General features: G+C 45.8%; 2 protein-coding genes across 2 annotated transcripts in view; one reads left to right on the top strand and one right to left on the bottom strand.

The window, feature by feature from the left end:
* The first annotated feature begins 4050 nt into the window (after positions 1 to 4050).
* On the top strand, positions 4051 to 22142 carry cdc42bpb (CDC42 binding protein kinase beta (DMPK-like)). The gene is given in 36 exon segments (XM_087806553.1): positions 4051 to 4615; positions 4780 to 4871; positions 5842 to 5925; positions 8025 to 8120; positions 8193 to 8341; positions 8398 to 8491; positions 8555 to 8755; positions 8814 to 9062; positions 10118 to 10331; positions 10402 to 10571; positions 10632 to 10874; positions 10932 to 11042; positions 11106 to 11338; positions 14279 to 14381; positions 14440 to 14564; positions 15706 to 15808; positions 15878 to 16026; positions 16089 to 16171; positions 16231 to 16313; positions 16370 to 16456; positions 16458 to 16556; positions 18127 to 18226; positions 18336 to 18469; positions 18538 to 18677; positions 18742 to 18823; positions 18901 to 19117; positions 19188 to 19250; positions 19309 to 19553; positions 19622 to 19976; positions 20039 to 20136; positions 20192 to 20276; positions 20342 to 20459; positions 20517 to 20634; positions 20709 to 20796; positions 20872 to 20930; positions 21661 to 22142. Coding segments are annotated over 36 exon segments (4917 nt in total). The 5' UTR covers positions 4051 to 4452; the 3' UTR covers positions 21745 to 22142.
* The window catches only part of vipas39 (VPS33B interacting protein, apical-basolateral polarity regulator, spe-39 homolog), an 18640-nt gene continuing 15423 nt past the window's right edge, over positions 21991 to 25207 (bottom strand). The window contains exon 17 of the mRNA XM_087806554.1: positions 21991 to 22107. Within this exon, the coding sequence (XP_087662680.1) occupies positions 22087 to 22107 (21 nt within the window). The 3' untranslated portion in view covers positions 21991 to 22086. The remainder of the gene's footprint in view (positions 22108 to 25207) is intronic.

Raw genomic sequence — 25207 nt, 5'->3', positions numbered from 1 at the left:
ATAATTTATCAAGATGTTCTTCAACATAAACCTTTTAATTCATATAATTTATCAAGATGTTCTTCAACATAAACCTTTTAATTCATATTATTTATCAAGATGTTCTTCAACATAAACCTTTTAATTCATATAATTTATCAAGATGTTCTTCAACCTTTTAATTCATATTATTTATCAAGATGTTCTTCAACATAAACCTTTTAATTCATATAATTTATCAAGATGTTCTTCAACATAAACCTTTTAATTCATATTATTTATCAAGATGTTCTTCAACATAAACCTTTTAATTCATATTATTTATCAAGATGTTCTTCAACATAAACCTTTTAATTAATATTATTTATCAAGATGTTCTTCAACATAAACCTTTTAATTCATATTATTTATCAAGATTTTCTTCAACATAAACCTTTTAATTCATATAATTTATCAAGATGTTCTTCAACATAAACCTTTTAATTCATATAATTTATCAAGATGTTCTTCAACATAAACCTTTTAATTCATATAATTTATCAAGATGTTCTTCAACATAAACCTTTTAATTCATATTATTTATCAAGATGTTCTTCAACATAAACCTTTTAATTCATATTATTTATCAAGATGTTCTTCAACATAAACCTTTTAATTCATATAATTTATCAAGATGTTCTTCAACATAAACCTTTTATTTAATATAATTTATCAAGATGTTCTTCAACATAAACCTTTTAATTCATATTATTTATCAAGATGTTCTTCAACATAAACCTTTTAATTCATATAATTTATCAAGATGTTCTTCAACATAAACCTTTTAATTAATATAATTTATCAAGATGTTCTTCAACCTTTTAATTAATATTATTTATCAAGATGTTCTTCAACATAAACCTTTTAATTCATATTATTTATCAAGATGTTCTTCAACATAAACCTTTTAATTCATATTATTTATCAAGATGTTCTTCAACCTTTTAATTAATATTATTTATCAAGATGTTCTTCAACATAAACCTTTTAATTAATATTATTTATCAAGATGTTCTTCAACATAAACCTTTTAATTCATATAATTTATCAAGATGTTCTTCAACATAAACCTTTTAATTCATATAATTTATCAAGATGTTCTTCAACATAAACCTTTTAATTCATATTATTTATCAAGATGTTCTTCAACATAAACCTTTTAATTCATATTATTTATCAAGATGTTCTTCAACATAAACCTTTTAATTAATATAATTTATCAAGATGTTCTTCAACCTTTTAATTAATATTATTTATCAAGATGTTCTTCAACATAAACCTTTTAATTCATATAATTTATCAAGATGTTCTTCAACATAAACCTTTTAATTCATATAATTTATCAAGATGTTCTTCAACATAAACCTTTTAATTCATATAATTTATCAAGATGTTCTTCAACATAAACCTTTTAATTCATATAATTTATCAAGATGTTCTTCAACATAAACCTTTTATTTAATATAATTTATCAAGATGTTCTTCAACATAAACCTTTTATTTAATATAATTTATCAAGATGTTCTTCAACATAAACCTTTTAATTCATATTATTTATCAAGATGTTCTTCAACATAAACCTTTTAATTCATATTATTTATCAAGATGTTCTTCAACATAAACCTTTTAATTCATATTATTTATCAAGATGTTCTTCAACATAAACCTTTTAATTCATATTATTTATCAAGATGTTCTTCAACATAAACCTTTTAATTCATATAATTTATCAAGATGTTCTTCAACATAAACCTTTTAATTAATATAATTTATCAAGATGTTCTTCAACATAAACCTTTTAATTAATATAATTTATCAAGATGTTCTTCAACATCAACCTTTTAATTCATATAATTTATCAAGATGTTCTTCAACATAAACCTTTTAATTAATATAATTTATCAAGATGTTCTTCAACCTTTCAATTCATATAATTTATCAAGATGTTCTTCAACATAAACCTTTTAATTCATATTATTTATCAAGATGTTCTTCAACATAAACCTTTTAATTCATATAATTTATCAAGATGTTCTTCAACATAAACCTTTAAATTCATATAATTTATCAAGATGTTCTTCAACATAAACCTTTTAATTCATATTATTTATCAAGATGTTCTTCAACATAAACCTTTTAATTCATATAATTTATCAAGATGTTCTTCAACATAAACCTTTTAATTCATATTATTTATCAAGATGTTCTTCAACATAAACCTTTTAATTCATATAATTTATCAAGATGTTCTTCAACATAAACCTTTTAATTCATATTATTTATCAAGATGTTCTTCAACATAAACCTTTTAATTCATATAATTTATCAAGATGTTCTTCAACATAAACCTTTTAATTAATATTATTTATCAAGATGTTCTTCAACATAAACCTTTTAATTCATATTATTTATCAAGATGTTCTTCAATATAAACCTTTTAATTCATATAATTTATCAAGATGTTCTTCAACATAAACCTTTTAATTCATATTATTTATCAAGATGTTCTTCAACATAAACCTTTTAATTCATATTATTTATCAAGATGTTCTTCAACATAAACCTTTTAATTCATATAATTTATCAAGATGTTCTTCAACATAAACCTTTTAATTCATATAATTTATCAAGATGTTCTTCAACATAAACCTTTTAATTCATATAATTTATCAAGATGTTCTTCAACATAAACCTTTTAATTCATATTATTTATCAAGATGTTCTTCAACATAAACCTTTTAATTCATATAATTTATCAAGATGTTCTTCAACATCAACCTTTTAATTCATATTATTTATCAAGATGTTCTTCAACATAAACCTTTTATTTAATATAATTTATCAAGATGTTCTTCAACATAAACCTTTTAATTAATATTATTTATCAAGATGTTCTTCAACATAAACCTTTTAATTCATATTATTTATCAAGATGTTCTTCAACATAAACCTTTTAATTCATATTATTTATCAAGATGTTCTTCAACATAAACCTTTTAATTAATATAATTTATCAAGATGTTCTTCAACATAAACCTTTTAATTCATATAATTTATCAAGATGTTCTTCAACATAAACCTTTAAATTCATATAATTTATCAAGATGTTCTTCAACATAAACCTTTAAATTCATATTATTTATCAAGATGTTCTTCAACATAAACCTTTTAATTCATATAATTTATCAAGATGTTCTTCAACATAAACCTTTTAATTCATATAATTTATCAAGATGTTCTTCAACATAAACCTTTAAATTCATATAATTTATCAAGATGTTCTTCAACATAAACCTTTTAATTCATATTATTTATCAAGATGTTCTTCAACATAAACCTTTTAATTCATATAATTTATCAAGATGTTCTTCAACATAAACCTTTAAATTCATATTATTTATCAAGATGTTCTTCAACATAAACCTTTTAATTCATATTATTTATCAAGATGTTCTTCAACATAAACCTTTTAATTCATATAATTTATCAAGATGTTCTTCAACATAAACCTTTAAATTCATATAATTTATCAAGATGTTCTTCAACATAAACCTTTAAATTCATATTATTTATCAAGATGTTCTTCAACATAAACCTTTTAATTCATATAATTTATCAAGATGTTCTTCAACATAAACCTTTTAATTCATATAATTTATCAAGATGTTCTTCAACATAAACCTTTTAATTCATATAATTTATCAAGATGTTCTTCAACATAAACCTTTAAATTCATATAATTTATCAAGATGTTCTTCAACATAAACCTTTTAATTCATATTATTTATCAAGATGTTCTTCAACATAAACCTTTTAATTCATATTATTTATCAAGATGTTCTTCAACATAAACCTTTTAATTCATATTATTTATCAAGATGTTCTTCAACATAAACCTTTTAATTCATATAATTTATCAAGATGTTCTTCAACATAAACCTTTAAATTCATATTATTTATCAAGATGTTCTTCAACATAAACCTTTTAATTCATATTATTTATCAAGATGTTCTTCAACATAAAAAAGCAACATTTGGTTCGAAGCCTCGACGTTTGTTTTGAAAGTCCGGGCGGAAGTGGATCCCAGTGACGTCACCCTGGTCCCGAGGCACCGTCCCGGTTCAGCCATATTCAGACGATCACCGGCAGGTTCTCCTGCTCAGGTCCGGGTCCACCTGTGCCGTCGAGCGGAACCGTCGACGGTGAGTCCAGTCCGTAGGAGCCGGAAACAGAACCGGATCTGGAACACGTTGACATGGACGCGCTGACCCACATTCCGGTCCAGAACCAGCGGGATTAGCGTCGAGCTGGACCAGCAGGCCTGAAGGCGGAGAGTCGTGTTCGCACCTGCAGCTCCAGGACCGGCTGAGCCAGCAGGACCGGAAGCGGATCTCGTGTTGGACTCGGGTTGTGGGTTCGGATCCCGGGGCAGGATGTCCGCCCAGGTTCGGCTGAAGCGCCTGGACGAGCTTCTGTTGCAGCAGAAGAACCGCGTGAGCGTCGAGACCCTCCTGGACCTCCTGATCTGCGTCCACAGCGACTTGAACAACTCGTCCCTGAAGAGGGAGAAGAACGTCTCGGACTTCCTGAACTGGGGTAAGATCTTCGTCACGTGACTCACTGGTCCGACACCCCGGAAGTAAAACAAGAGTCGGAGCCTTGTTTATGTTGGTCACGTGACCAGGAGCGTCAGACACGTGCCTGTGGAACCTTCAGGAGGTTCTCGGTCCAGACTCAACATCTGACTCTTGTGTCCACAGTCGGTCCGTTTACGTCGGTCCTGAAGAACCTGCGTCTGCACAGAGATGACTTTGAGATGTTGAAGGTCATCGGACGAGGAGCTTTTGGAGAGGTGAGCAAACATCTGAGCTGCTGAGCTTCATCTTCATCATCTTCATCATTGTCAACTTCATCTTCTTCATCATCTTCATCATCTTCATCATCATCATCGTCATCATCATATTCATCATCATCTTCATCATCATTATCGTCATCATCATATTCATCATCATCTTCATCATCATCATTATCAACTTCATCTTCATCGTCTTCATCTTCATCTTCATCATCTTCATCATCTTCATCTTCATCTTCATCGTCTTCATCTTCATCATCATCATCTTCATCTTCATCATCATCTTCATCATCATTATCGTCATCATCATATTCTTCATCATCTTCATCATCATTATCGTCATCATCATATTCATCATCATCTTCATCATCATCATTATCAACTTCATCTTCTTCATCATCTTCATCATCTTCATCATCATCTTCTTCATCATCTTCATCATCATCATCATCATCTTCATCTTCTTCTTCATCATTATCAACTTCATCTTCTTCATCATCTTCATCATCTTCATCATCATCTTCTTCATCATCATTATCATCATCATCTTCTTCATCTTCATCTTCTTCATCATCATTATCACCTTCATCATCTTCATCATCATTATCATCTTCATCATCTTCATCTTCTTCATCTTCATCTTCTTCACCTTCACCTTCATCATCATCATCATCATCTTTATCATCATCATCATCATCTTCATCTTCTTCATCATCATTATCATCTTCATCATCTTCATCTTCTTCATCTTCATCATCTTCATCTTCATCATCTTCATCATCATCATTATCATCTTCATCATCTTTATCATCATCATCATCATCTTCATCTTCTTCATCATCTTCATCACCTTTATCATCCTCATCTTCTTCTTCTTCTTCTTCTTCTTCTTCTTCTTCTTCATCTTCTTCATCTTTATCATCATCATCTTCATCACCTTCACTATTATCACTACTGCCACCTACAGGTTGCTGTGGTGAAAATGAAACAGACGGAACAAGTTTATGCCATGAAGATCCTCAACAAATGGGAGATGTTGAAGCGAGCAGAGGTGACGCCACACTCGTCTTTCTCACTCTGTGTCTGTTATCGTCTCACTCTGTGTCTTATCGTCTCACTCTGTGTCTGTTATCGTCTCACTCTGTGTCTGTTATCGTCTCACTCTGTGTCTGTTATCGTCTCACTCTGTGTCTGTTATCGTCTCACTCTGTGTCTGTTATCGTCTCACTCTGTGTCTGTTATCGTCTCACTCTGTGTCTGTTATCGTCTCACTCTGTGTCTGTTATCGTCTCACTCTGTGTCTGTTGTCGTCTCACTCTGTGTCTGTTGTCGTCTCACTCTGTGTCTGTTATCGTCTCACTCTGTGTCTGTTATCGTCTCACTCTCTGTCTGTTATCGTCTCACTCTGTGTCTGTTATCGTCTCACTCTGTGTCTGTTATCGTCTCACTCTGTGTCTGTTATCGTCTCACTCTGTGTCTGTTATTGTCTCACTCTGTGTCTGTTGTCGTCTCACTCTGTGTCTGTTGTCGTCTCACTCTGTCTGTTATCGTCTCACTCTGTGTCTTATCGTCTCACTCTGTGTCTTATCGTCTCACTCTGTGTCTTATCGTCTCACTCTGTGTCTGTTATCGTCTCACTCTGTGTCTGTTATCGTCTCACTCTGTGTCTGTTATCGTCTCACTCTGTGTCTTATCGTCTCACTCTGTGTCTTATCGTCTCACTCTGTGTCTGTTATCGTCTCACTCTGTGTCTGTTATCGTCTCACTCTGTGTCTGTTATCGTCTCACTCTGTGTCTGTTATCGTCTCACTCTGTGTCTGTTATCGTCTCACTCTGTGTCTTATCGTCTCACTCTGTGTCTGTTATTGTCTCACTCTGTGTCTGTTATCGTCTCACTCTGTCTGTTATCGTCTCACTCTGTGTCTTATCGTCTCACTTTGTCTGTTATTGTCTCACTCTGTGTCTTATCGTCTCACTCTGTGTCTTATCGTCTCACTCTGTGTCTGTTATTGTCTCACTCTGTGTCTGTTATCGTCTCACTCTGTCTGTTATCGTCTCACTCTCTAGGTGTCACTGTGAATCTCACCCTTATTTGTTCAGGCTTTTCCCTGATCTTCTGATGTCTTTTAAGTATATATTTTATTGAGTATTATTTTGATTGTTAATTTGAGACCCTGGTCTAGAAAAGCTCTATAAATGCAAAAGACTTGTGTGTGTCAGTGCTTGTGTTTGTCAGTGCTTGTGTGTGTGTCGATGCTTGTGTGTGTGTCGGTGCTTGTGTGTGTCAGTGCTTGTGTGTGTCAGTGCTTGTGTGCGTCAGTGCTTGTGTGTGTCAGTGCTTGTGTGTGTGTCAGTGCTTGTGTGTGTGTCAGTGCTTGTGTGTGTCAGTGCTTGTGTGTGTGTCAGTGCTTGTGTGTGTCAGTGCTTGTGTGTGTGTCGGTGCTTGTGTGCGTCAGTGCTTGTGTGTTTTAGTGCTTGTGTGTGCGTCAGTGCTTGTGTGTGCGTCAGTGCTTGTGTGTGTCAGTGCTTGTGTGTGCGTCAGTGCTTGTGTGTGTGTCAGTGCTTGTGTGCGTCAGTGCTTGTGTGTGTGTCGGTGCTTGTGTGTGTGTCGGTGCTTGTGTGCGTCAGTGCTTGTGTGTGCGTCGGTGCTAGTGTGTGTGCGTCGGTGCTTGTGTGTGTGCGTCGGTGCTTGTGTGTGCGTCGGTGCTTGTGTGTGTGCGTCGGTGCTTGTGTGTGTGCGGCGGTGCTTGTGTGTGTGCGTCGGTGCTTGTGTGTGTGCATCGGTGCTTGTGTGTGTGTGTCGGTGCTTGTGTGTGCGTCGGTGCTTGTGTGTGCGTCAGTGCTTGTGTGTGTGTGTTAGTGCTTGTGTGTGCGTCGGTGCCTGTGTGTGTGCGTCGGTGCTTGTGTGTGTGCGTCGGTGCTTGTGTGTGTGCGTCGGTGCTTGTGTGTGCGCGTCGGTGCTTGAGTGTGTGCGTCGGTGCTTGTGTGTGTGCGTCGGTGCTTGTGTGTGTGCGTCGGTGCTTGTGTGTGTGCGTCGGTGCTTGTGTGTGTGCGTCGGTGCTTGTGTGTGTGCGTCGGTGCTTGTGTGTGTGCGTCGGTGCTTGAGTGTGTAACGTGAGCGGTCAGGATCCTAAGGTTGTGTTGCTGCAGACGGCGTGCTTCCGTGAGGAACGTGACGTGCTGGTGAACGGAGACTCTCAGTGGATGACGACGTTACACTACGCCTTCCAGGACGACAACTACCTGGTGAGCGACGCTGACACACACCTGACACACACCTGTACAGAGACCAAGGGTCACACCAGTGTTGTGCTGCAGTACCTGGTGATGGACTACTACGTTGGGGGAGACCTGTTGACGCTGCTCAGTAGATTTGAAGACCGACTCCCGGAAGAAATGTCCAAATTCTACGTGGCTGAGATGGTTCTGGCGATCCACTCGGTCCACCAGCATCACTACGTCCACAGGTACCGTTCTAGGAGCTCCTGCTCAGCTCCAGTTTCATGGTCTCCTGCTTTTCCAGAGACATCAAGCCTGACAACGTCCTGCTGGATCTCAACGGTCACGTCCGACTCGCTGATTTTGGGTCCTGTCTGCGCCTGATGGAGGACGGCACGGTACCGTCCGTCACTCAAACATGGTCCACGTTGACCATTGACGTCTCATCTGGTTCTCCACAGGTCCAGTCTTCAGTCGCTGTTGGGACGCCAGACTACATCTCCCCAGAGATCCTTCAGGCGATGGAGGATGGATTTGGACACTACGGTCCAGAGTGCGACTGGTGGTCTCTGGGGGTCTGTGTCTACGAGATGTTGTTTGGAGAGACGCCGTTTTATGCCGAGTCCTTGGTGGAGACGTACGGGAAGATCATGAACCACGAGGTCCGTCTTCTTTCTTCTCCTCATCTCTGTGGCATCTCAGGTGCTCTTCTGTCTCCAGGAGCGACTTCAGTTCCCGTCTCACGTCAGCGACGTCTCTGAAGAAGCCAAAGACCTGATCCAGCGGCTGCTCTGCTCCCGGGATCAGAGGCTGGGATTGAACGGCATTCAGGACTTCAAGAAGCATTCCTTCTTCAGAGGCATCGACTGGGACAACATCCGGTCCACGCAGGCTCCCTACATCCCCGACGTGTCCTCGCCCACCGACACGTCCAACTTTGACGTTGATGAGGACATGTTGAAAAACCCGGTGAGATCACTTTGATAGACTGTGAGGATGAGACGGATGTGTTTCCATGAGAAGAGCTTTGAGGCGACAGCAGGAGGTTCAAGATTTCAAATGTCTATGTGGTGTGTGGTGTGTGTGGTGTGTGTGGTGTGTGTGGTGTGTGTGGTGTGTGTGGTGTGTGTGGTGTGTGAGCGTGTGTGAGCGTGTGTGAGCGTGTGTGGTGTGTGTGTGCGTGTGTGTGCGTGTGTGAGCGTGTGTGAGCGTGTGTGAGCGTGTGTGGTGTGTGTGTGTGAGCGTGTGTGAGCGTGTGTGTGCGTGTGTGTGCGTGCGTGTGCGTGCGTGTGCGTGTGTGCGCGTGTGTGAGCGTGTGTGAGCGTGTGTGAGCGTGTGTGAGCGTGTGTGAGCGTGTGTGAGCGTGTGTGAGCGTGTGTGAGCGTGTGTGTGCGTGTGTGTGCGTGTGTGTGCGTGCGTGTGCGTGCGTGTGCGTGCGTGTGCGTGCGTGAGCGTGTGTGAGCGTGTGTGAGCGTGTGTGAGCGTGTGTGAGCGTGTGTGTGCGTGTGTGTGCGTGCGTGTGCGTGTGTGCGCGTGCGTGCGCGTGTGTGAGCGTGTGTGCGCGTGTGTGCGCGTGTGTGCGCGTGTGTGCGCGTGTGTGCGCGTGTGTGCGCGTGTGTGCGCGTGTGTGTGCGTGTGTGTGCGTGTGCGTGTGTGCGTGTGCGTGCGCGTAAGATCAAGTACTCGGGACTGTATTGTCTGGTGACTATTATGCCAAAATGTATACAGAATTAAAAACATAAAGATGTAAGAAATGATCTTCATGATTAGAATTACAATATCAAACTAAAAAATATAGATTGAAAAAAATAAAAACAAATTAAATATTTCACTTTAGGAATTATTTGATTAAATTATTAACATGATTCATAATTAAAATATTGAAGGTTCATTTTCACTCTTTTTTAAAACATTTTTTTCATTCAGTTCTTCAAAGTCTGATGTTAACATGGATTTGAAGGGAGAAGAAGCAGAACATCATGAAGTGTTTCATGGACAGACTTGACTAGTGTCTCCACCTGCAGGAAGTGGGTCCGCCGGGTCACTCTGGGTTTACTGGGCAGAACTTCCCGTTCGTGGGCTTCACCTACACCACGGACAGCTGCTTCTCGGACCGGGCCTCCTTAAGATTGGGAACCGGGTCGGACCAGGAAGGACCATGGCAGGAGGTGGAAGATTTGAAGAAGAGGATCGGTCAACTGGAGGAGGAGAACCTGCAACTGAAGCAGCGGCTGGAAGGTAGAAGCTGGTCTGCAGGTGTGAACGCAGGTGTGAACGCAGGTGTGACGCGAGAGACTCTTGTCTTCAGGGTCTGATGGAGGCTCCCGTGGACACGAGACGAAGCAGCTGGACGAAGAGATCAAGAGGCTGCAGAAGAAGCTGGAAGAAGCCGTTTCACCTGACGGTTCAGTCTCTAAAGTCCAGAGTCTAGAGAGACACGTGAAGACCCTCAGACAGGACAAGGACAATGTCCACAAGGTGAGACTTGAAGGCTCGAGGAGGTCCTCCGTCTCACCATCTGTTGTCACTCCTGGACAGCAACTGTCGGAGACTCTGCAGCTGCTGAACTCTCAGGCTCAGGAGCTGAAGGAGGTCCAGGCTCAGAGACGATCTGCTCTGAGGGAAGCGTCTGAGGGTTCCGAGCGGATGTTGGAGCTTCGCTCGTCCAAGACTCGTCTGTCCCGTCAGTTGCGCGACAAGGAGGAGGAAGTCGACGCCCTGCTGCAGAAGATGGAGGGCTTGAGACAGGAGGTCCGCAGGACAGACAGGACCTCCAAAGAGGTGAGATGATGCTGCATGAAGGGAGACGTGAAGGTTTCAAGTTCAACTCTGTCTCAGGTGGAGGCTCAGCTGCAGGGGGTGAAGACGGAATCCTCCAAGGACAGGAAGCTGCGTGAGCACAGTGATGCCTATGCCCGGCGTCTTGAGGCGGAGCTCGAGAGCCTGAAGGTCGGAGGTCGTGCTCCTCTTGGTTTGTCATCTGACGCTGATCTTGTGACTGTCCTTGAGCAGCCCGGCATGCCAGGGGGCGGAGCAGAGTCCCAGCAGGAGTTGTCTCTGCTGAAGGCAGAGCTTGATAAGAAGGCGGTTTTCTACGAGGAAGAGCTTCTCAGGAGAGACTCGGTCAACAGAGCTGAGATCCAGTCCCTGAAGAAAGACCTGCAGGAGTTGGACACGACTCACCTGTCCAGCACTCGAGAGCTGCTGCTGCTGCGAGAAAAGATCGACCAAGACAAGAGGCTCAGGTGAGTTGTGACCCGTCACCTCCGTCATGACCTGTCACATGACCCTCACCTCCATCATGACCTGTCACATGACCCTCAGCTCCATCATGACCTGTCACATGACCCTCAGCTCCGTCATGACCTGTCACATGACCCTCAGCTCCGTCATGACCTGTCACATGACCCTCAGCTCCGTCATGACCTGTCACATGACCCTCAGCTCCATCATGACCTGTCACATGACCCTCACCTCCATCATGACCTGTCACATGACCCTCAGCTCCGTCATGACCTGTCACATGACCCTCAGCTCCATCATGACCTGTCACATGACCCTCACCTCCGTCATGACCTGTCACATGACCCTCACCTCCGTCATGACCTGTCACATGACCCTCACCTCCATCATGACCTGTCACATGACCCTCAGCTCCATCATGACCTGTCACATGACCCTCAGCTCCGTCATGACCTGTCACATGACCCTCAGCTCCGTCATGACCTGTCACATGACCCTCAGCTCCGTCATGACCTGTCACATGACCCTCAGCTCCATCATGACCTGTCACATGACCCTCACCTCCATCATGACCTGTCACATGACCCTCAGCTCCGTCATGACCTGTCACATGACCCTCAGCTCCATCATGACCTGTCACATGACCCTCACCTCCGTCATGACCTGTCACATGACCCTCACCTCCGTCATGACCTGTCACATGACCCTCACCTCCATCATGACCTGTCACATGACCCTCAGCTCCATCATGACCTGTCACATGACCCTCAGCTCCGTCATGACCTGTCACATGACCCTCACCTCCGTCATGACCTGTCACATGACCCTCACCTCCATCATGACCTGTCACATGACCCTCAGCTCCATCATGACCTGTCACATGACCCTCAGCTCCGTCATGACCTGTCACATGACCCTCACCTCCGTCATGACCTGTCACATGACCCTCACCTCCGTCATGACCTGTCACATGACCCTCACCGCCGTCATGACCTGTCACATGACCCTCACCTCCGTCATGACCTGTCACATGACCCTCACCTCCGTCATGACCTGTCACATGACCCTCAGCTCCGTCATGACCTGTCACATGACCCTCACCTCCGTCATGACCTGTCACATGACCCTCACCTCCGTCATGACCTGTCACATGACCCTCACCTCCATCATGACCTGTCACATGACCCTCAGCTCCATCATGACCTGTCACATGACCCTCAGCTCCATCATGACCTGTCACATGACCCTCACCTCCATCATGACCTGTCACATGACCCTCACCTCCATCATGACCTGTCACATGACCCTCACCTCCGTCATGACCTGTCACATGACCCTCACCTCCATCATGACCTGTCACATGACCCTCACCTCCGTCATGACCTGTCACATGACCCTCACCTCCGTCATGACCTGTCACATGACCCTCACCTCCGTCATGACCTGTCACATGACCCTCACCTCCGTCATGACCTGTCACATGACCCTCAGCTCCATCATGACCTGTCACATGACCCTCACCTCCGTCATGACCTGTCACATGACCCTCACCTCCATCATGACCTGTCACATGACCCTCAGCTCCATCATGACCTGTCACATGACCCTCACCGCCATCATGACCTGTCACATGACCCTCAGCTCCGTCATGACCTGTCACATGACCCTCACCTCCGTCATGACCTGTCACATGACCCTCACCTCCGTCATGACCTGTCACATGACCCGTCACCTCCATCATGACCTGTCACATGACCCTCACCTCCATCATGACCTGTCACATGACCCTCACCTCCATCATGACCTGTCACATGACCCTCACCGCCATCATGACCTGTCACATGACCCTCACCTCCATCATGACCTGTCACATGACCCTCACCGCCATCATGACCTGTCACATGACCCTCACCGCCATCATGACCTGTCACATGACCCTCACCTCCGTCATGACCTGTCACATGACCCTCAGCTCCGTCATGACCTGTCACATGACCCTCACCTCCGTCATGACCTGTCACATGACCCTCACCTCCATCATGACCTGTCACATGACCCTCACCTCCGTCATGACCTGTCACATTACCCTCACCGCCATCATGACCTGTCACATGACCCTCACCTCCATCATGACCTGTCACATGACCCTCACCTCCATCATGACCTGTCACATGACCCTCACCTCCATCATGACCTGTCACATGACCCTCACCTCCATCATGACCTGTCACATGACCCTCACCTCCATCATGACCTGTCACATGACCCTCACCTCCATCATGACCTGTCACATTACCCTCACCGCCATCATGACCTGTCACATGACCCTCACCTCCATCATGACCTGTCACATGACCCTCACCTCCATCATGACCTGTCACATTACCCTCACCGCCATCATGACCTGTCACATGACCCTCACCTCCGTCATGACCTGTCACATGACCCTCACCGCCGTCATGACCTGTCACATGACCCTCACCTCCATCATGACCTGTCACATGACCCTCAGCTCCGTCATGACCTGTCACATGACCCTCAGCTCCATCATGACCTGTCACATGACCCTCACCTCCGTCATGACCTGTCACATGACCCTCACCGCCATCATGACCTGTCACATGACCCTCACCTCCATCATGACCTGTCACATGACCCTCACCTCCGTCATGACCTGTCACATGACCCTCACCTCCATCATGACCTGTCACATGACCCTCAGCTCCATCATGACCTGTCACATGACCCTCAGCTCCATCATGACCTGTCACATGACCCTCACCTCCGTCATGACCTGTCACATGACCCTCACCTCCATCATGACCTGTCACATGACCCTCACCGCCATCATGACCTGTCACATGACCCTCTGTGTGTCTCTGTGCGTCTCTGTGCGTCTCTGTGTGTCTCCTTCTGTCCTGCTCAACGATGTTGTCCTGCAGGGCTGAGATGGAGGACGGTGTTGGAGATCTGAAGAAGAAACAGGATCGAGAGAAGAAGCTGCTCACAGAAGAAAACTTGAAACTAACATCTAAAGTGGAGAAGGTGAGACTGGCTCGGTGCCGGTTCCTGCTTGAGTTCTGATGGTCCAGTTCCTCCCCAGCTGTCTTCTTTTGTGGACAAGCTGACGTCTCAGAACTGTGAGCTGCAGGAAGAACTTCGGGATCTGTCGTCCAAGAAGGAAGGTGTCGCTCACTGGGAAGCTCAGATCTCTGAGATCATCCAGTGGTGAGTCATCGCACAAGCACACACGCACAAGCATACACGCACAAGCACACACGCACAAGCACACACGCACAAGCACACACGCACAAGCACACACGCACGCACACACGCACACACACACGCACAAGCATACACGCACAAGCACACACGCACAAGCACACACGCACAAGCACACACGCACGCACACACGCACACACACACGCACAAGCATACACGCACAAGCACACACGCACAAGCACACACGCACAAGCACACACGCACAAGCACACACGCACAAGCACACACGCACAAGCACACACGCACAAGCACACACGCACGCACACACGCACACACACACGCACAAGCACACACGCACAAGCACACACGCACAAGCACACACGCACAAGCACACACGCACAAGCACACACGCACAAGCATACACGCACAAGCATACACGCACAAGCACACACGCACAAGCACACACGCACAAGCACACACGCACAAGCACGCACACACGCACAAGCACACACGCACGCACGCACGCACGCACACACACACGCACAAGCATACACGCACAAGCACACACGCACAAGCACACACGCACAAGCACACACGCACAAGCACACACGCACAAGCACACACGCACAAGCACACACGCACAAGCATACACGCACAAGCACACACGCACAAGCATACACGCACAAGCACACACGCACAAGCATACACGCACAAGCATACACGCACAAGCACACAAGCACACACGCACAAGCACACACGCACAAGCACGCACGCACAAGCACGCACGCACAAGCACACACGCACAAGCACACACGCACAAGCACGCACGCACAAGCACGCACGCACAAGCACGCACACGCACAAGCACGCACAAGCATACACGCACGCACACACGCACAAGCACACACGCACAAGCACGCACGCACGCACACACGCACAAGCACACACGCACAAGCACACACGCACAAGCACGCACGCACAAGCACACACGCACAAGCACACACGCACACACGCACAAGCACACACGCACAAGCACGCACGCACAAGCACACACGCACAAGCACGCACGCACGCACACACGCACAAGCACACACGCACAAGCACACACACACGCACGCGCACTGACGTGACATGATGCCGTCTTCAGGGTCAGTGATGAGAAGGACGCCCGTGGATACCTTCAGTCTCTCACAAGCAAGATGACGGAGGAACTGGAGACCCTCAGGATGTCCAACCAGACCAGACCTGCGGTAGCTCGCTTGCACATGCAACATCCTCACTTACTGCAGGTGCACTGACCCTTGTCTGGCGTCTGGCAGGATCCTTTGTGGAAAGTCAGACGGAGTCAGAAGTTGGACATGTCGGCACGTCTGGAGCTCCAGTCGGCGCTGGACACGGAGATCAGAGCCAAACAACTGATCCTGGAGGAAGTTCGCAAACTCAAGTCTTCCAACGTGTCCCTGGAGAGGTGAGAACAATATAGAGTTCTATCTAGTGTTGAAACAGGAGCTCAGTCTGGTCCTCGTGCAGCAAACTGAGGGACAGCGAGGACAGGAGGAGACAGATGGGCGAGCAGCTGGACACACTGAAGAAGGACATGGAGGAAGACAAAGGTCACAGAAGCTGCAGTAAAACTTAGGCGAGCATCTGATGGTCTTGTTTTGACTCTCAGCAGGTCTCAAGTTCCACGACCTGGAAGACTCCATCTTTGAGTATTTCAACACCTCCCCCCTTGACCCTGACCTGTCCTTCAAGGTGTGTGTGCGCTTTTGTGTGTGTTTTTTGTGTTGCTATATTTGTTTATTTTTCAGACCAGCTACGATTTAGACTCTCAGAAGGAAGAGACGTCGTCTCCTTCAGAGCCTGAGGTCAGATTTATGACTTTATTAGCTTCAGATGGTCCTCAGTGACCTGGTTCACCTGGTTCACCTTCTGTTTACACAGGAAGTCAATCCCATCAGCCCCTCTCCTGCTGTCCAGTCATCCGTCCCAGTACAGGTGAGTCGTCTTCACCTGCTGCAGTACAGGTGAGCTGTCTTTACCTGCTGCAGTACAGGTGAGCTGTCTTTACCTGCTGCAGTACAGGTGAGCTGTCTTCACCTGCTGCAGTACAGGTGAGCTGTCATTACCTGCTGCAGTACAGGTGAGCTGTCTTCACCTGCTGCAGTACAGGTGAGCTGTCTTTACCTGCTGCAGTACAGGTGAGCTGTCTTTACCTGCTGCAGTACAGGTGAGCTGTCTTTACCTTCTGCAGTATAGGTGAGCTGTCCTTACCTGCTGCAGTACAGGTGAGCTGTCTTTACCTGCTGCAGTACAGGTGAGCTGTCTTTACCTGCTGCAGTACAGGTGAGCTGTCTTCACCTGCTGCAGTTCAGGTGAGCTGTCTTTACCTGCTGCAGTACAGGTGAGCTGTCTTCACCTGCTGCAGTACAGGTGAGCTGTCTTCACCTGCTGCAGTACAGGTGAGCTGTCTTTACCTGCTGCAGTACAGGTGAGCTGTCTTCACCTGCTGCAGTACAGGTGAGCTGTCTTCACCTGCTGCAGTACAGGTGAGCTGTCTTCACCTGCTGCAGTACAGGTGAGCTGTCTTCACCTGCTGCAGTACAGGTGAGCTGTCTTCACCTGCTGCAGTAGGGGTGAGCTGTCTTCACCTGCTGCAGTACGGGTGAGCTGTCTTCACCTGCTGCAGTACAGGTGAGCTGTCTTCACCTGCTGCAGTACAGGTGAGCTGTCTTTACCTGCTGCAGTACAGGTGAGCTGTCTTTACCTGCTGCAGTACAGGTGAGCTGTCTTTACCTGCTGCAGTACAGGTGAGCTGTCTTTACCTGCTGCAGTACAGGTGAGCTGTCTTTACCTGCTGCAGTACAGGTGAGCTGTCTTTACCTTCTGCAGTACAGGTGAGCTGTCTTTACCTGCTGCAGTACAGGTGAGCTGTCTTTACCTGCTGCAGTACAGGTGAGCTGTCTTCACCTGCTGCAGTACAGGTGAGCTGTCTTTACCTGCTGCAGTACAGGTGAGCTGTCTTTACCTGCTGCAGTACAGGTGAGCTGTCTTTACCTGCTGCAGTACAGGTGAGCTGTCTTTACCTTCTGCAGTACAGGTGAGCTGTCTTTACCTGCTGCAGTACAGGTGAGCTGTCTTTACCTGCTGCAGTACAGGTGAGCTGTCTTTACCTGCTGCAGTACAGGTGAGCTGTCTTTACCTTCTGCAGTACAGGTGAGCTGTCTTTACCTGCTGCAGTACAGGTGAGCTGTCTTTACCTGCTGCAGTACAGGTGAGCTGTCTTCACCTGCTGCAGTACAGGTGAGCTGTCTTTACCTGCTGCAGTACAGGTGAGCTGTCTTTACCTGCTACAGTACAGGTGAGCTGTCTTTACCTGCTGCAGTACAGGTGAGCTGTCTTCACCTGCTGCAGTACAGGTGAGCTGTCTTTACCTGCTGCAGTACAGGTGAGCTGTCTTCACCTGCTGCAGTACAGGTGAGCTGTCTTCACCTGCTGCAGTACAGGTGAGCTGTCTTCACCTGCTGCAGTACAGGTGAGAACTACTTAATCTGTTTCTCTTTTCCAGAATCATCAGCTGAACATGAAAAACTTTAAAAGTCCAGTTCAGTGTTTCTTCTGCAGTTCTGTGATGACTGGACTGACCCGACAAGGACTCTGCTGTGAGGGTTCGTACATGCACACACACACACATACTGTACACACACACTGTACACACATACTGTACACACACACACACACACACACACACACACTCATCAGCGTCTCTCTCTGCAGTCTGTCCGTTTGTGTGTCATGTGGGCTGTCAAGACGCCCCGCAGGTCTGTCCCATTCCAGCAGACCAGGCCAAGAGACCACTGGGTGTTGACGTCCAGAGAGGAAGAGGGACGGCCTACAAAGGCTACGTCAGGGTAAGGCCGCAGAGGAAGTGGAAACGACTGATGTAACCTTGTTCTGACCCATTATGCGGCTCCTGCAGGTCCCAAAGCCAAGCGGGGTAAAGAAGGGCTGGCAGCGGGCGTACGCCCTGGTTTCGGACTGTCGACTCTTCCTTTATGACGTCCAAGAGGGGAAGTCCATACAACCTGGGTCAGGTGCCAGTCTGGTTCTGGATCTCAGGTAGTCCCGGTACTAACACAGATGTGGATCTGTGGTCGGGTCTTAAATGACTTCTCTGTTGCAGGGACGAGGGGTTTTCAGTCAGCTCAGTTCTGGCTTCAGACGTGATTCATGCCACAAGGAAAGATGTTCCTTGTATCTTCAGGGTGAGTCCACACGGGTCCGCACGGATCCCCTAGACGGGTCTTCTTGCTACACGTTTATGTTGTTTTTCTGTGGTCAGGTGACAACATCAGCGTCCTGCTCTCCGCTCTGCTCCACGTCTCTGCTGGTTCTGGCAGAGAGTGAGATGGAGAAGAGGAAATGGGTTCGGATTTTAGAAGGTCTGCAAAACATAGTGACTCAGAACTCTCTGAAGGTCCAGACCGTGCATGTTCCACATGAAGCCTATGACTCTTCATTGCCAATCATTAAGACCACGCAGTGTGCTGCTGTACTGGGTTAGTACTGCAGCTCTCTCGGTTCTTCTCTCTGATCTGGACGGTCCAGCTTTAAGTGGTTCTGTTGCAGATCGGGAGAGGATCGCTCTGGGAACTGACGATGGGCTGTTTGTGGTGGAGGTGACCAGAGACGGTGAGACTTCTTGCATTGTCAGGTCCTGGTTCTGGTTCTGAAACGGGTGTCTTTGCAGTGATCGTGCGAGCCTCCGACGTGAAGAAAGTTCATCAAATAGTTTTGATCCCAAAAGAGAATATGGTCGTCTTACTCTGCGGCTCCCGAAACCGTCAAGTGCACCTTCAGTCCTGGGCTGGTCTTGACGGTGGAGAGTCCAGCTTTGACCTAAAGCTGACAGAGACCAAGGGCTGCCAGGTTCTGACCACAGGATTGCTCTGGCCTGGAGGCCCGGCGTGTCTCCTGGCAGCCATCAAGCGTCAGGTGAGTCCAGGCAGCAGGTTTCTGTTGATCCTGGTTTCCGAGTCTAACGAGTTTAGTCTCTTCTGCAGGTTCTGTGCCTGGAGGTCTCTCATGTAAGGCCCCACCACAAGAAGCTGTGGGAGGTCCAGGCTCCTGGCCAGGTCCAGTGGATGGGGATGATTCGGGAGCGACTCTGCATCGGCTATCCTTCCGGGTTTGCACTTTTAGCACTTCAGGGCGAGTCCTCGCCCGTCAGCCTGGTGAGCCCTGCTGACCAGTCACTGGCCTTTCTGGCCCAGCCACCTCTGGACGCCCTGCATGCCTGTGAGGTCGGGACCAGCGAAGTCCTTCTGTGCTTCAGCCTGCTCGGCGTCTACGTGGACGGACAGGGTCGGCGCTCTCGCGCTCTGGAGATGATGTGGCCAGCACCGCCACTGGCATGTTGTAAGTCCTTGTAGTGCAGGTAGGATGTTGTGGACCTGTTCTGATTGTGTTGTGGTCTACAGGCTCCAACTCCTCCCACCTCACGGTATACACAGACTACGGGGTGGATGTGTTTGATATTTACACCTGCGACTGGGTCCAGACCCTTTCCATCCACAAGGTACCTGACCTTGAGTGACCTTCTGACCGCTACTGACGTGTTGTTTTGTTTTTAGATCCGACCCTTGAATGTTGAAGGAACTTTAAATCTTCTCAGTTCAGAATCTCCTCGTCTTCTCTTCTTCAAGAACTCCTCCTCAGGTGACCTCCTTGATTCCACCTTGTTTGTTTTCGTCCAAGTTACACCTGGTTCTGTCTCTCCATAGAGGGCGCTCTCACTATTCCAGAAACCTTTGAGCAAAGCAAGAAGTTGATGGTTCGAACTCGCAGCAAAAGGAAGTTCCTCTTTAAAGTTCCAGAAGAAGAACGTCTCCTTCAGCGAAGGTGAGGCTCAACTCGGCTGACGTAGGCGACTCGGATCTGATGCTGAGATGTTTTCAGGGAGATGCTGAGGGATCCAGAGTTGAGGTCCAAGATGATCTCAAATCCAACCAACTTCAACCACGTGGCTCACATGGGTCCAGGAGATGGGATGCAGGTCCTCATGGATCTTCCTCTGGTTAGTCGCACAAGAACATCTGTGGAACACACGTGTCACTTCTACAAGACTTCAGCTTGTCTTCTGCTCCCCAGGATGACTCTGTCAAAGACAGACCACGCCCACTTTCCAGCATCTCCAGACAGAACAGAAGCAAGTCGTACATCAGTCGCAACGCATCGGGTAACGAACGCACACGCACACACACACGTGATAGACTTTTGTGTATATGCGCTAATTGTGTTGTGTTCTGGACAGATTGTGGAGGATCTTCTTCTTCTCGAGTCTCTGACCAGGAGCCGGATTTGGATCGAGAGGTTAGAATTAAGTTCACTGAAGCTTCTATGTGTAGAAGACACACAACAGTTCAAGTGACGACACGAGGACACACAACAGTTCAAGTGACGACATGAGGACACACAACAGTTCATGAGGACACACAACAGTTCATGAGGACACACAACAATTCAAGTGACGACATGAGGACACACAACAGTTCATGAGGACACACAACAGTTCATGAGGACACACAACAATTCAAGTGACGACATGAGGACACACAACAGTTCATGAGGACACACAACAGTTCAAGTGACAACATGAGGACACACAACAGTTCATGAGGACACACAACAGTTCAAGTGACGACATGAGGAAACACAACAGTTCAAGTGACGACATGAGGACACACAACAGTTCATGAGGACACACAACAGTTCAAGTGACGACATGAGGACACACAACAGTTCATGAGGACACACAACAGTTCAAGTGACGACATGAGGACACACAACAGTTCATGAGGACACACAACAGTTCAAGTGACGACATAAGGACAGACAACAGTTCAAGTGACGACATGAGGACACACAACAGTTCAAGTGACGACATGAGGACACACAACAGTTCAAGTGACGACATGAGGACACACAACAGTTCATGAGGACACACAACATCATCAGACCTAAATAACACTTCATTAATGCTCTAATCCAGGGAAAGTAGTCGAGCTACGATCGGCAGATGAACGTGTGATGTGTTTTTCAGCCGGACTCGAACTCCAACCCGAGCAGCCCCCCCAGTCCCAGCTCCACCCACTGGAGTCAGCTGACCCTGCAGAGTGACCCCTGAGGACCCTGAAGAGTGACCCCGGATGACTCTGATTTTATTCCAGGGATTTTATGTGTGAAGCTCCTCCCTGTTTTTTTTACGCTGCCTTGCTCGTGAGACTCTGGATCAGGGACCAGCTTGCTAGCGCCCCTGCTGGCCGGTGTCAGTATCACAGCCCAAATGTATTGGTTAAAAATAGGTGATGGTGACCTTTGACCCCCCCACAGACTCTTATAAAGTTGAGTGTAAATCAAAGTGAGCAACACGTGACGACTTCATCATTTTTATCTTCATCACAATCTTCTTTATCTTTATCTTCATCTTCATCATCTTCTTCTTTATCTTCATCACCATCTTGATCATCTAGTTCTTCCATCGAAGTTGCTTCAACAAAAAAGAAATAAACGTGTTTGTCATCACTTCCTGTGAATGTGTCATGAACCTCACAGCGACATGTTAATGTGTTTTATTTGGTGTGTTTGTGTAACAGTAGCGTCGTCTCGACGACATTAAGGGGTTTAACACGAGGACGAGGTCTTCATCTGAGCCTTCAGAGGACGAGGTCTTCATCTGAGCCTTCAGAGGACGAGGTCTTCATCTGAACCTTCAGAGGACGAGGTCTTCATCTGAACCTTCAGAGGACGAGGTCTTCATCTGAGCCTTCAGAGGACGAGGTCTTCATCTGAGCCTTCAGAGGACGAGGTCTTCATCTGAACCTTCAGAGGACGAGGTCTTCATCTGAACCTTCAGAGGACGAGGTCTTCATCTGAACCTTCAGAGGACGAGGTCTTCATCTGAACCTTCAGAGGACGAGGTCTTCATCTGAGCCTTCAGAGGACGAGGTCTTCATCTGAGCCTTCAGAGGACGAGGTCTTCATCTGAACCTTCAGAGGACGAGGTCTTCATCTGAACCTTCAGAGGACGAGGTCTTCATCTGAGCCTTCAGAGGACGAGGTCTTCATCTGAGCCTTCAGAGGACGAGGTCTTCATCTGAGCCTTCAGAGGACGAGGTCTTCATCTGAACCTTCAGAGGACGAGGTCTTCATCTGAGCCTTCAGAGGACGAGGTCTTCATCTGAGCCTTCAGAGGACGAGGTCTTCATCTGAGCCTTCAGAGGACGAGGTCTTCATCTGAACCTTCAGAGGACGAGGTCTTCATCTGAACCTTCAGAGGACGAGGTCTTCATCTGAACCTTCAGAGGACGAGGTCTTCATCTGAGCCTTCAGAGGACGAGGTCTTCATCTGAACCTTCAGAGGACGAGGTCTTCATCTGAGCCTTCAGAGGACGAGGTCTTCATCTGAACCTTCAGAGGACGAGGTCTTCATCTGAACCTTCAGAGGACGAGGTCTTCATCTGAGCCTTCAGAGGACGAGGTCTTCATCTGAACCTTCAGAGGACGAGGTCTTCATCTGAACCTTCAGAGGACGAGGTCTTCATCTGAGCCTCTCTGCTTCTTGAATGTGACTCTCGGCTGAAGTTCTAACCAGAGCTTCTAACACCAGCCTCTCCCTGTTTGTACCCAGTATGTCATGCTAGTGTGTTTTGAAGTGTGGTGTTTCAGGGAGGTGAAGCAGGTGAGATGAGGTCAGGTGAAGCAGGTGAAGTCAGGTGATGAAGGTGAAGCAGGTGAAGTCAGGTGATGAAGGTGAGGGCAGGTGAGGTCAGGTGATGAAGGTGAGGGCAGGTGAGGTCAGGTGATGAAGGTGAGGTCAGGTGATGAAGGTGAGGGCAGGTGAGGTCAGGTGATGAAGGTGAGGGCAGGTGAGGTCAGGTGACGAAGGTGAAGTCAGGTGACGAAGGTGAAGTCAGGTGATGAAGGTGAGGGCAGGTGAGACAGGTGAGATGAGGTCAGGTGAAGCAGGTGAAGTCAGGTGAGGTCAGGTGAAGCAGGTGAGGTCAGGTGAAGCAGGTGAAGCAGGTGAAGTCAGGTGATGAAGGTGAGGGCAGGTGAGGTCAGGTGAAGCAGGTGAGGTCAGGTGAGGTCAGGTGACGAAGGTGAAGCAGGTGAGGTCAGGTGACGAAGGTGAAGCAGGTGAGGTCAGGTGACGAAGGTGAAGCAGGTGAAGTCAGGTGACGAAGGTGAAGCAGGTGAGGTCAGGTGAAGCAGGTGAAGTCAGGTGACGAAGGTGAAGCAGGTGAGGTCAGGTGATGAAGGTGAGGGCAGGTGAGGTCAGGTGACGAAGGTGAAGCAGGTGAGACACGGTTTGACAACAAAGTAACAGGTTTGTTTGAAGGACGTTTTAATCTCAATCGTATGAAATATTTCATTGTATTTTTCTTAATCTTCTCTCTTTAACTATATTTTGGCCTTAAATTAAATATTCTTTGTTTTTCTCGCTTATCTTGAATTTCTCGAACTCCTGTGTCGTTCTCAGTATTATCTTGATCTTTTTTGAGTATTGTTTTGATTGTTTAAGCGCTTTGTGACCCTGGTCTGGAAAAGCGCTATATAAATAAATATTACTTACTTATGTTGAGATATTAAATAACCAGTGGTCGATGAATAAGGGGGTCTGATCAACCCTGGCGAGGGGGTCTGTTGCGAGACCCGAAACACCCTATGAACCCAGGATACAACACTGATCATGTGTCTAAGTCGCACCAAGAGTGTTTGATATAACAAGTGCGTCACCAACCATGAACCTCACGTCAAAACAGGGGCACCACAGGGCACCGTTCGGTCCCCCTTCCTCTTCATACTTTACACACAGCTCTGCACCACAGTATTAGTATTGTAGTATTAGTATTGTAGTACTAGTATTGTATTATTAGTATCGTATTAGTATTGTAGTACTAGTATCGTAGTATTAGTATTGTAGTATTAGTATTGTAGTACTAGTATCGTAGTATTAGTATTGTAGTACTAGCATTGTAGCATTAGTATTGTAGTACTAGTATCGTAGTATTAGTATTGTAGTACTAGTATCGTATTATTTTTGTAGTACTAGCATCGTAGTACTAGTATTGTATTATTAGTATCGTAGTATTAGCATTGTAGTACTAGTATCGTAGTATTAGTATTGTAGTATTAGTATTGTAGTATTAGTATTGTAGTACTAGTATTGTATTATTAGTATTGTAGTATTAGTATTGTAGTACTAGTATCGTAGTATTAGTATTGTAGTATTAGTATTGTAGTACTAGTATCGTAGTATTAGTATTGTAGTACTAGCATTGTAGCATTAGTATTGTAGTACTAGTATCGTAGTATTAGTATTGTAGTACTAGTATCGTATTATTTTTGTAGTACTAGTATTGTAGTATTGTAGCACTAGTATTGTAGTATTAGTATTGTAGCACTAGCATTGTAGTATTAGTATTGTAGTACTAGTATTGTATTATTAGTATTGTAGTATTAGTATTGTAGTACTAGTATCGTAGTATTAGTATTGTAGTATTAGTATTGTAGTACTAGTATCGTAGTATTAGTATTGTAGTACTAGCATTGTAGCATTAGTATTGTAGTATTAGTATTGTAGCACT

Source organism: Callionymus lyra, chromosome 13 (assembly GCF_982586985.1).
Source record: "Callionymus lyra chromosome 13, fCalLyr1.hap1.1, whole genome shotgun sequence".
NCBI classification, from domain to species: domain Eukaryota; kingdom Metazoa; phylum Chordata; class Actinopteri; order Syngnathiformes; family Callionymidae; genus Callionymus; species Callionymus lyra.
Note: the sequence above shows the minus strand (reverse complement) of the source record. Positions and strands in the feature narration are given on the sequence as shown.